Raw genomic sequence first — 12,999 nt, 5'->3', positions numbered from 1 at the left:
GGGTTTTGAATGAGGGAGAAGGGAAAACTCTTGTGGAACTTGGAACTCAGGAGAGATATATCTGAGGGGATGCAGAGAGATCAGGCACTCCATTGGGTGGGGGTGGGGGCCAGGCAGTATTGGAACCTGGAAAGCCCAAAGCCCCAAGAAGTGGCAGTGGGGCCAGACTGGAGACAGGAGGCTGCCAAAAGCAAGCTTCACACAGCCCACCCCAATTTGTGTTGGGCTCACTCTTATCTCATTCATTCCAAAATTATTGATTACCTCTTATGAACCAGGTAGTGTTGGGACTGGAATACGGAGGGTGGGTACAGACATAGCCCTGAAGAGGACCTGGAATCTCTTAAGGGCTTGAAGGCATGGAGGATGATCCATGGGCAAAAGTAGCCCTATTGTGCAGTTAACAGCCATCAGAGCCAAGAGATAGTGATAGAAACTGCATGAGCAAGTATGTGGATGAGATTATGTCTGGCTTGGTTTAGTGCTGCCAGGAGACCAGAAGGCATCATGGAAGAGGTGGAACTGACCCTTAAGAGATATGTATTTTGATGTGCAAAGATGGGAGTTGAAAGGCATCCCAGGTAGGGATGACAAGGTGGGCAAAGGCAGGAGGCAGGAAATCGAGAAGTCTGTTATAAAGCAAATGCTGGTTATACCCACACGTGTGTCGTATAAACGTCTGAGGGGGAATTCGACATTTTAAGAATGTTTTCCTCTAGGTGAAAAATTCTCATTTTCCCCCTAACGAATAGATCACAGATTTCTAGTGTAAAATAATCATTATGATGAATAATAATAATATAAATTGTGATCGAGTTGGATGGAGCCTTGAATTGGCAAGTTTGGTTGTATTCTGTGAGGAAAATAAACACATCACCAACTTGGGATCCTTCCCATGAAAATAAACACATCACCGACTTGGGATCCTTCCCCTCCAATCTTTATGTTTCTAATTCAGTTTGAGCCTTTTGACTCAGAGGCACACTGCCCATCCCACCCAACCGCAAATAAGAACAAAGTTATAAGAAGGAATGTCCAAGAAATAGTTTTATTCTAACAAGAAACAACAATTGACTTAAACACAGCCAGGAAGTCCAGCATCTCTTGGGCTGCTTCCAGCTCTTGCCCCCTACTTCATGAATTCAGCCCGGCAAGAAATCTGACATGCTGCCTGGGTCACAGTGAAGAGAGGAGCAGCCCTGTGATTTCCTGGAGGGAACAGGACAGTGCCAATGGGGGACAGAGAGTGACAAGTGTGCAAGACAAGTAGACTTACGTGGGCAACATAACTGAGAAATAGGCTTGGTTTGAAGGAGGAAAATAATGATCGTTTCTTGTTTTTAAAATAAAAATATAAAACCACACCGTCCATTAAAACATCTCTTAATATACCCAGGAGACGATGTCGACAGCCCCAAGCATTGATTCCTGATGTAAAAAGTAAAAACCAGAAGTTGTTAAGAAAAAATAAAAACACACCTGAACTTTGAACAGGGATAGACAGAGTTCAAAGACTCCAGAAGAAAAGTTCAAGGGGTTCTAAACACCAAGCTTATTTCTATAGAAAGTGACCTGCCAAATGAGTGACATAGCAAAGTTTCTCCAGACGATGACAGTGATGCCCAAAAAATGTGGTTACTATTCAGTGAGCGGTGCATGCTGGGTGCGCCACGCGCCGGATGCCATTGAGCCCTACAACAACCCTGCAAGGCTGGTTTTATCATCACCGCTTGAAAACAAGGAAATGACACATAAGTGATTGTGCAGTTTTGCCTAAGGTCTTCTGGTTAGTAAACAGCAGGGCTGGATTCTGGAGGAGACTGACTACATCTGAGCTCTGTCCCTGGCGCTACAGTTTCTCCCCATTCAGAGGCCGAGTGCTCCCCCAACAGGTCCTACAGCAGTCTGTTCCTTGTGTGAGTCCACTGTCCTTCTAGAGTGAACTTTCTAGTCACCCATACTTCTCTGTCAATACAGGACCACCTCATCAATGGCGTTTGGGGACCCTCTTTAAGACAATGCTGAGGAGACCACTTCACACCCTTTGAAGGAAAAACACCTAGAAGGTGGATGGGGACTCAAAATTTGGCTGTAGGACTCAGTTTGGGGAGAAACTCTGATGGCACTTGATAGGAGCAAATGATGGTCAGTGTCTTCACCTTCCGAAGGGCATCCCGGTGTAGGGTGTGGGGTGGGGTGGGGAGTTGCTGAAATTATAGGTGGGAGGCAGTCTTCTGTGATTAAGGGCAGACGTGTACCTGCAGCATTGAGACCCAGGGGACCAGGCTGGTGTGCAGGTCATGCCCTCTTCCAGGGTCAGAAAGACTGGCCTGGCAGAGAGGCAAGTGAATACACGTTAGGTTTTGCTCCAGGATTTGGGAATGGTGTTCCCATTGGACGGGCAGGAACAGAGATATTTATTTTGACACTGGGTTGCATTTTCAAAAGTACTGTGTGACAAGCCGTGATGGTCCAAACTGTAAAGTTGGGATGGTCTAATTGCTTTATGGGACAGGAGTACACTTCAGACACCAAGGTTGTATTTTGCCTGTGTAAACAATTTCAGAAACATCACAGGTTTTCCATGTCTGCTAACCATTTGGTTTTTCCCAATAACCTTGTAGTTTTAGGTGGGACAAAGAGCTGTTTTAACCCCTTTGGCAGATGCAGAAAACAGGCACAGGAAGGGCAAGGTTGTCCAAAGTCACTCAGAGAAGCAGTCAGGCATCTGGGACAGGAACCTGGCCTTCTCAGCTCAAGTTCAAGGCTGTCTCTCTGCATCTGATGTCATCAGGGGTGAGACAGGGGCCATTGTGGCACAGAGAGGGGCTTCCAGTGGGCAGGACAGAGATGTGTGCAGTCCCGTCAGGTGGCCGCAGGTGGTGGCTTAGCTGCTGCAGCCACGGGAGCAGGCGTGGGCCAGAATGTTGTTGTTGCGTCCGTCCTGGAGCTTGCCCTGGGTCTGGCTCCCAGCCCGGCCTTCTGTGTCCATGAGCTGGGCGCTCTGTCCCTGCTGCCTCCTCAGCCTGCAAACAAACACAGCACAGACCTGAGATGGTGACGTGGAGTAGAGGGCAGCGGGATGGCCCGCAGATGCATTTGTGCAAACAGGGCAACTGGGAAGTCCTCAGTCCGTACCTTCCCCGGGCCAGAGTGTGGTGCCCTAGAGCCATGCAGGCCTGGGGTCCAAGCCTGGGTCAGGTGCACTCCTGTGTTAAATACAGAGCCTCTGTTTCCCCATCTGTAAAATGGAGAAAATAATTCCTGCCTTATAACTCCCTGGGAAGTCTATAGATCACGCGTGTAATTCACAGTGTCAGTGTAGGTGATGAGTCCTATGCAGCATTCATTCATGTGTATGTATTGAACGTCCACTGATGTACCAGCTATCCTGCCAGGGAGCAGGGGAAATCCTGGCCAGCACAGTAGTCATCTTCTCTTTCCTCATGGAGCTTACTCTCTAAATGGGACAATGGACACTAATCAAACTGCCTGTCAAATAAATATCCGAACGGGTGAGCGCCCAGCCTTACAAAATGGCCCATGACAGACTGTTAAGGAAGCATGATTTTAAAGATTGCATTTCTTCATAGCTGGCCTCCTGGTCACCCTCCACATGATCTAAGATGTCAACATCCTTCTCCTTGTGACCTGCAAGTTCAGGTTCACGCAGTATCCCACAGCTGTCACTGCATGTATGGTGCAGGCAAAAAATAGAATGGAGACATTTAGGGAGGAAGAACATAGCTCTCTGTACTTGCTTCTCAGGCACCGTTGGTCAGGCTGCTAAATTCCAGGCCTTGGCTTCCCTATCTAAACCTGGGATTCTGCCATTCACTTGGAGGAAGCTAAGGGGATCAGAGAGAATGTGTGTAAATTATCTACTACAGGGCTGGAAATACTAAGATTGCCACCATTCTCCTTGTTCTGAAAGATGCACGTTTCAGCCTGAATTTACTTTTCACATTAGGAGGTTCTATCAAAGAGTGCAGACCTAATGCCTGACACAGGGCAGTATGGATGCCCCCCAGTGACTACAACACAGTCCATGGCCTTGACGGGTCACAGGACCTGTGTGTGTGAATGTGTGTGTATGTGTAGTGTTTGCAACAGTGTCAGCATATGAGTGAGTCTTTGGAGTTATGGCAAAGTAGCAGCAGCAACACAATATTTTGAAGACCATCAACTTGGTGGCCACTGCCTCTTACCCTTTGTCCACCTGCAGGGGCAAGGACCAGGTGTGCAGTCCTTCTGGCCCCGAGGCTTGTGGCTGTCCAGGTTAATACACCTGGGAAAGGAGGTTAGGGTTAACATTCATCGTCTTAGTGGAGGAGGGGTCAGCTCCCAGAGGGCAAGCTGGGATCCAGAGGACAAAGCAGGGGAGGCAGGGAAAGTCTAGTGCGAGGGGTGGGAGTAGTCGGACTTCCTGGGCAGGGCTGCTTGGGAAACTTTCTCCCTTATCTCTTCTCTGTCCTCCCCTCTACCCTGGGACACTCTTCCAGGCACCTCTGGAAAGAAAATCAGATCATAACTAGGGAAGACTTAAATGGTCAAAAAACTAAATGGAAAACACCTGTACTTCCAAAGTAGGACATCCTCTTTGGTTCACATTTGTAATGCCATATAATTCTCTGGGTGTATCACAAGGTAAAGGTGAATCCCATTAGGATTTCCTTTGAAATGCTCAAACATAGCACAGATGGCATTACTGTCTCTAGACTCTTGTACTTCTCTGACACAAAATATAGCTTCCAAAGTTGCATAATAAAGAGTGGAGCAGATGAGGAAGAGATGGATTTGGAAGTCTTGAGTAGGTCAGGAAAGGCTTCCTGCAGGAGGCAGCATTTAAGCTGAACTTTAAGGATTGGTATGGAATGGGGGTAGCATGAGGGAGGGACAGGGATTTGAAATGAAGGGACAGGAGTGAGGTAAGGCACAGAGAGTAGAGCAGAATATGGCAGCATGGACCAGCATCCTTTCTTGAACTGATGGTTTAGACACTTTGGTAGAACTAGCAGTTTCAAAGTCCCATACATATTTTTTTGTGACCATGAGTACTACACCCTAGAGCATCAACTAAATGAGGTATGGGTCATCTCCTGGCAATCTATCATCAGATTCAGTGTGAACCAAGGTTGCTGAATGAAGAAAGAAGGACCTTTCTCTAAATTTCCATCCATCCACCTATAGCCTATGGAGCTGAAATTCTAACCCAGTTCTGGGAGGCATCAAAGGCAGCATTCTTCCTACTTCCCTCTATATCTGTGCCCCCACTCACCCACCAACCATTCACCATCCATTATCCACCCACTTATGTTCATCCACCTACTTACCCGTCTGCCCATTCATCTACCCCATCCATCCATTCATCCATACACCCACTTCTATCTGTCCATCCTACTGTCCTACTCCCAGCCCATCTATCCACTCTTCATTCACTTACCTATTTACCTCTCACCCACCTTTCATATATACACCCATCCATCTACCTCATCCATTCATCATTCACACATCCTCCACCCATCCACCTATTTTTGACCTAGCTCCTTATCTACCCAGTCACCTATCCATCCATTTGTCCACTTCATCTATTCACTATACACCAATCTGTTGACCTCCTCACTCAGCCCCATTTCCCATCCACCCATCCACCCTTCAACTATCATCTATTCATTAGCTTCCGTTCTACCCACCATTCATCCATCCATCCATCCATCCGTCCACCACCCTCCCAGCTTATCAATGTCTTTCCACCTTCCACCCACTCACCCACCCACCCATTCAGTACCCTCCCCTTCTACCAGCACTGCCTTTGGCTCACAGTGGAAGGGACTGCAGAGCAGGACACAGAGAAAACAGTGACAAAACTTCTGCTGGAAGGGAGTGGCATGGTATAGCACTAAGGGCCCAGGCTTAGAGCCAGGCTCTTTCTGTCCCTGGGTCTACCACTTACTAGCTATCAAACCCAGAGCTATCGTTCCCCCAGTTCCCTGCTCTTTCCACCAGCTCCTGTGCCATTCAATCCTGACCTGGAGGGAAGAGAGCATGGAATGATTTTTTCACGCTCTGAAGGAATTAGAAATGCTCATGTTGTTCAAATAGGAATCCGTGAACCAAGACAGAGATATGAAACCATTATGATTGTGGCTCTGAGAGCTCACTTCTGTGACAAGCCCACAGCTCAGTTATCTGTAACTCTGGAAGAAATGAAAAAGGATTTTGCATATCCTAGTAGTCTGCTGATGCAAATTGGCTGGTTATCTCCGCAATGGCAGGAACATTTAATTTTCTCAGGCAACGTATCAAATTAATTGTCAGCTTTGTGGCCAGGATTCCAAGTGACAGACATGAGTTCCATCAACCTCCTGAACTCTACCATCAGATGCCAGAAGGAAGCATTCTGAGATAGCGAACCTTGACCAAGGAGAGTAAGACACACATTAAAATTTGTAATAAATCTGGCTGGAGGCATTTTTTCAAAGGCATAGCATTTGAGAAGAGTAAAATAAAATGATTAACAATCAAAGTCATTTCAAATCAAGCTACTTCCCACACGCAGGATGGAGTGAGTCTGCTTAATACCAACATCCATCTGCTATGGACTTTCTATAGGTGAGGCCTGACCTCTGATGTGAGAGCCTGGTTTTCATGAATGTAGTCAGTATAAAGTGCTTTCACACCTATTCCTAGCATTCCACTGGCTCTCCCCATGTATGTTTCCTGGCGGTGTAGAAACATGAATGGAGGGGCAAAGTGGTGCAGTGGGAGAGTGCAGGGCTGGGAGTTAGGTCAGAGGCCCAGCCTCGCCATCACTGGCCGAATGGCTGGGCACTCTCGACTTCAAGCCTCTCTCTCCTCACCTGTAACACAGGGATGGGAGAAGACGAACCACTGTGTGCTATCCGACTGTCTGTTCCATAGCAGGTACTTTATAAAGGGCAACTATTTTTTTAAAAAAAGATTCATGTATTTATTTGAGAGATAGTGCATGAGTTGGGGTGGGGGGGTGTCAAACAGAGTGAGAAGCAGATTCCCTGCTGAGCAGAGTGCCTGACCCCGGGCTTGATCCCAGGACCCTGGGACCATGACCTGAGCCAGAGGCAGTTGCTTAACTGACAGAGCCACCCAGGCGAAGAGCAGCTATTTTTATGATGATGATCAGTGTGGGGTATTCCCCTTTTTCAGATGGGGAAACTGAGGATCAATAAGTAAAACTTAACTACCTGCAGTAGTTCTGATGAGTGACTCCCAGCAAGGAGTTCCCCAGAAATGGCTCTTCAGGCCACATCCTTGTTGGGGATGAGGTCAGAGCAGAAGAACTGGAGGAGCAGAGGGTGCTGAAATGGGATATACATGGGATGGCTGAGGGTCAGGACCCAGACGTGGGTGAAGTAGGACAACAGGCTTAGCACAAGAGAATCCACTCCCCAGCATTTGTGGTGGGATGCAGAGGGGGCCTTAAGCCAGGGAAGACCAGGGCATGGAACTGGAGACTGGAACCAGGTCTCCCAATCCACTGTGTCTCTCATCTACAGTGTGTCTCTCATCTACTGGAAGAGGGCCACAGCATGGCATCTGTTATGTTTTCAGCACCCAGGCCAGCAACCAGCCTGCAGCAGGTACGCAAACCGCAGATGCCAGAAGGATGGGTGGGCCAATAAAGGAATAAATGCCCACCCTTTATTTAGCAGGGTGCTTTCCCACGTTGGCAGACTCTGTGTCAACACCCCAAGGGGGAGAAAAGGCCAGGTGTAATTAGATGAAGCAACAGGGTGTCCTAGCTGGACAAAAATTGGATTGCCATTTGCAAAACTAGTGAGTCATGGCCCTTGTGGGCAAAAATTTACATGAGTTAACATACATGGAGCTTTTTCTTTTGTAGCTGAGGGAGTTGGGATAGGTTGTTACCCCCCCCTCTCTCTGTGTGTGTGTGTATTAAAAAAATAAAGGCAAAACAATGTTTGACACAGTAATTAATGGATATGGTTTGATAATTTTGTATATAATGAATTATATGAACAAACACTTGTATAGGGCTGCTTATGTGGCAGAGGCTTTTAGGTACTTAACATGTGTTAACTCACTTATTCTAACAACCACCCTAGGAAGTAAGTATTTGCATCCTAGTTTGCAGATCAGGAGACTGAGGGGCTAGCGTGAGGTCCAAGGTGGCAACGCTAGCTAGCAAGGATCAGTATTGAAAACAAGCCAGTCTGACTCCAGAGTCTGTGCTCTTAGCTATTATGTATACTGCTTCTCTGTGGTTCATGAAAACCAGAGTTGAAGTACAGGAAATTTCTGGAAGCACACATGCCAAACTGAGCAGAGGTTATCCGGTTAGGGTTGGGAGGTGTCTACTGAAGTGTAGACTTGTGTGTGCACTGCAAGAATCCCTTTTCTAGCATCCCTAGAGGAGACCACTCTTAGCAAAACATTGCTGCCCACCCCCCTATGACAGCCCTCTGCGTGGCAGATAGCTCAGAAGTGTAGAAGCTCTTCTACTTAGAAATGAAACAGAAATATGCTTGTGACAGCTGCTCCCCTTTGGCCTTTAGTGTGTTTTCTAGAATAATTCTCTCTATTCAGTTCTTTGAAGCCCCCTGGGCTGACCATCTCCCATTGTTCTTACCTTCACTCAGCCCTGCTTGGTGCCTGGGAATCTGACTTGGTGGGGAAGGGGGGCAGAGCTCTTAAGCCCTTGGCTTCAGCTTGCTTAGTCAATGGGGATCCCTGCAGAGATCAAGAAGAGCAAGGGGAATCAAGTTGGGGAATCTATTCCCCAGGACCTCCCTGCACAGTCTCCTTGAGCAGGGGGACACTGGAAGGTCGCTATTCTAGCTGAGGTAGCCCTGTCCCCCAATGGTCTCCCTCTCCCCCCTCTTCCTGGTTTCCTTGAAGCCCCAGTCCACTGCACTATCCTGTGTGTGAGCAGTGGGACATGCAGAGGGCCTTTTCAACTAACATCTCCTTGGAGTATTTCCTCTGGGATTCTGACCGATGAAACACAAGACCGGAAAGGCTCTTCCTTAAGTAAAGACTCAGTATAACTGGCTGTTCTACTTTCAAACCTCATCACTTACTGGGAAGATCACCTTGTATGCAACTCTTATCTCACAAATTCAATAACATCCTTTAGCCAGAAGCATTAGAATTCTGTCTGTTTTATCTGCTTTTGCCTAAAGCAAATGTATTTGAGGGAGTCTTCGGATGGAGCCCGCTACACCGCGGGTATGATACAGCAAAATGTAGCGGATTATCTTACTATCCTCTCCTTCTCTCCCCCACTTTGCAAACAGATCTCGCTGGGGGAAAATGGAAGGGAATGCAGTCTCAGGTTTCTGAGTGATGGGGACTAAGAGGTATTGAGTGTGTTCTCCAACACCTCCTTGCTGAATGCCTATGTCCACCTTCTGGAGAAGAATTAACAATGCCCCTAGTGAGGATGAGAAGGGATAGCAAAAGGATGAGCAACTGATGGTGGGTCACACAGCTCTTCAGACCCAAGCCCAGGCTTGAAAGGAGGACTTTCAAGGGGGACTTTCAAGACTTGAAAGGAGGATGGCTCTTTCTGCCATCCCAGCCACATGTCTCTTCCTGCATGCCTGCATGATCAGATTTCTCTCTAGATTTAGAGGTGAGGCTGATCTGTATCTGAGCTGAGTTTCAGGGGATACTTTCTGGGTCCTCAATGATTTGGGTGCACAAGAAAGTCATGCATGGGCAGCCTTGTGGATGGGCAGTCACTAATGGTGTTTACCAGTTGGATCTGCCGTTTTCCCGGCAGCCGGCAGGAACTTACTTCCAGGCTCCTGGGGCTAGGCAGGCTGTGTCCCCAGTTTTGGCCAAGGAGGTTGAGTAGAAATGCTACCAACAGGCTGGAGCAGGGCTGATGCTAGACCCTCTCAAAGTGTCTTTCCTCTGTCACTGTGATGCTCCAGAAATGCTGTTTCAGGCTGGGTTCTGGAGTGAGGAGGATGATGGTGATGTGGGAGCAGCAAACCCCCACCCACTTCATGACCTGCTATAGACATATAGCATGAGTAAGAAACAAATCTTTGTTGTTGTAAGCCCCTGAGATTGGGGAATTGATCTGGGTGTAGGATCTGGAGGTCCAGACACTGGTCTGTTGGTGAATAATGGCATCAGTGCAGTTCAGAGCTGTGGAGTTCCTGTAGGGAAACCCTGTGTCTTCAGACAAGAATGAACTCTTTGACGGTTGAGGGGCCTGGGTTCAGGGTCCACTTTGGGGCTGCTCACCTCTCTGCTTGGGCAGCCAGCCCTGTCTGTCCCCCTACCCTCCCTGCCCGCATCCATGTATGGTTACCATGTTTCACCTGCCCAGAAGAGGTCAGATGGGAAGTCAAGTAGGACCACCTGCTTCTTCTTTATTAATCTGCCCTAGACTTCAGTATCTGTCATGCCCCCCTTTTATTTCCTCTCCTGGACTCAATTAACCCTACACTATCAATTCCCCTCAGTGGAGAGCATTGCCATTATCTTGCCTTTGTGGTTCTGGGTTCAGACAGCAGCTGCCACCTTTAATAGACCTCACCTTCCTGGTCCTTTCCATTGATTGGGTAAGGCAAGAGCTTGACCCAAGCAGTACCAATCAGAGTCCCCCTCTGATGGCCAGATCAGATTGGTCCAGGAGATATCACCTGACCCAAGCTGGGCCAATCAGAGCCATTCCCTGAGATACTAGAATTTGAGATCTGGAAAACCTTCCCCTTCGCATCCTCTTTCATCTCCTTTCTTGAGTTTGGTGGTAGAGCTGGGAGACTATGGCACTCTCTGCACTGTATCTTCCACTGTGTGGAAAGGACTGGTTTACAGTAAAAGAAAAGGACTTCAAAGTGCAGAGAAACAGAAGTTGCCAAGAGAAGGAAGGAGTGAGTCCTGGCCTCGGTCCCAGCGACCTTGGAGTCCCCGTGCACCCCAGCCCTCCCTGTGGCCACAGAAGCCCCCCAGTGAATCCTGTTTTACCTAGGCCATTAGCTTTTTCTCTCCATCCGTTGCAGCCATGACAGTTCAGGGAAGGCAACATTTATGCTGGTATCTGTCTCTGTGACCTTCCGGGGCCACAGTATTTTCAGGTGAGGCAATGAGATATATGTGGATATTTATTAAATTTATTAAAATATCACTCATTTATTTTTGTGTCAAATGTGCATCCTTTCGAAATCACTAATTTTTATTTATTTTGCGCTATTTGTAAAATAACTTTTCTGCGACTAATAGGTATACTTAAAATTTTGGTTAAAATTTGGGAGGAATCCAGGGTTCATGGCTGCCATTTGTGGAAACTCAATTAGTCCCTGGAAGGTGTGTGTGTTTCTCAGGGGTGCCTGATGAAGTAGCAGCTTCTGGGTGAAATGTATTCTCTCGAAGTTCTGGAGGCCAGAAGTCTGCAATTCAAGGTGTCAGCGGAGCTCTGGGGGAAAATCCTTCCTTGTCTCTTCCAGCTTCCAGGGGTTGTCAGTAATCCTGGCCACACCCTGGACTGTGGCTGCATCACTCCAGTCTTTGCCTCTGTCTTCAATGTCCCTCTCCTTATTGAGACCCTAGTGATTGGATTTATGGTCCACTCTCATCCGGTTCAACATCATCTTAACTTGATCACTTCTGCAAAGACCTCTATTCAAATACAGTATGGGGGTGGTGCGCAGTCCAGGAGTTCATTATATCCCTCTAAGGGACACAGTGCAACCCACAAAGTAGGCATTTCAGGCAAAGAATCTGAGGCTTTTTCATAAGAAGCCTCGGAGAGGGCCGGAGCTGGATTAAGTGGAGGAAATCAACATTAAGGATCCTAAGAGAAGTTGCCAGTTACCCTTAAGCACTTATTTCAGACCATCTTACTGTTTATACTCCTTTTTTTTTAAACATACATTCTAGGCAATGCTCTCCCTTGCTTCACTTGGGTATTTTAATAAAAAATTAAAGGCGAGAGCCAGAGTAGTATAGTGGAAACCTATGTGGGTCCCCAGGTCTATAAAACACGGACTGCTGACCTCAGGCAAATGACTACTTCTCTCTAGATGTCTGCATTTACAAATCAAGGTTGTGGTGAGGATTAATTTTAGATAAAATGTAAATGCATGGCATATAACAGGTTTGCAACATGCACACATAGTGATAGTATTATTTCATTTAACTGGCTGGTAATGATATTTGTAGATGTAATGGAGAGAAAATTAGACCAGGACTAAAACAACAGCATTTACTTCAAAGCAGACCATTAGATCCTACTTATAATTTTCAAACTCCTACACAGTCCTATTTCATAAAGGATTTAATAAGGCCTCTAAGCACTCCCATACAAAATAAGGTACCTCTGTCTTACTAAAGAGAACTGATTGAAGGGGAAAAAAGACAGGAATTTAAATAATCTAAGCCTGAGCAGACCAGTGACAGCATTGTACTCCTAATACAAATAGGGTCTTATGGACGCAGGGCTATTTGTCAGGGATCGCATGTCACCCCTTAACCCACTGGAAACCTGCCATGCTATATTTTCCTGGGTCTTCCACTGGCTGGGAGGAACATGTCAAGATCAGGAGCCCCCCCCTTTTTTTTTAATTATTATTTTTTATTATGTTATGTTAGTCACCATATGGTATATCATCAGTTTTTGATGAAGTGTTCCAAGATTCATTGTTTACACCCAGTGTTCCATGCAATATGTCCCCTCCTTAATACCCACCACTAGGTTAACCTATTTCCCCCAAAGCCCTCAGTTTGTTTCTCAGAGTCCATAGTCTCTCATGGTTTAGCTCCCCCTCCTATATCCTCCAATTCACTTTTCCTTTCTTTTTCCTAAAGTCCTCCATGTTATTCCTTATGCTCCACAAGTAAGTGAAGCCATATGATAATTGACTTTCTCTGCTTGACTTAGCTCACTGAGCATAATCTCCCCCAGTCCCATCCATGTTGTTGCAAAAGTTGGGTATTCATCCTTTCTGATGGCTGAGTAATATTCCATTGTACATATGGACCATA

General features: G+C 46.8%; 1 protein-coding gene across 4 annotated transcripts in view; it reads right to left on the bottom strand.

Annotated features, from left to right (window-relative positions):
* Positions 1–1,029: 1,029 nt before the first annotated feature.
* STK32B (serine/threonine kinase 32B) overlaps positions 1,030–12,999 on the bottom strand; it is a 413,422-nt gene continuing 401,452 nt past the window's right edge. For 3 of the 4 annotated variants that reach the window (XM_059165449.1, XM_059165457.1, XM_059165466.1), the window contains one exon: positions 1,030–3,026. In XM_059165449.1, coding sequence (XP_059021432.1) covers positions 2,888–3,026 — 139 coding nt within the window. In that variant the 3' untranslated portion in view covers positions 1,030–2,887. Of the gene's footprint in view, positions 3,027–8,694; positions 8,731–12,999 lie in introns of those variants that run through there. The other variant, XM_059165476.1, reaches the window with a different exon arrangement.

This window comes from Mustela lutreola, chromosome 1, assembly GCF_030435805.1.
Source record: "Mustela lutreola isolate mMusLut2 chromosome 1, mMusLut2.pri, whole genome shotgun sequence".
Lineage (NCBI taxonomy): Eukaryota > Metazoa > Chordata > Mammalia > Carnivora > Mustelidae > Mustela > Mustela lutreola.
Note: the sequence above shows the minus strand (reverse complement) of the source record. Positions and strands in the feature narration are given on the sequence as shown.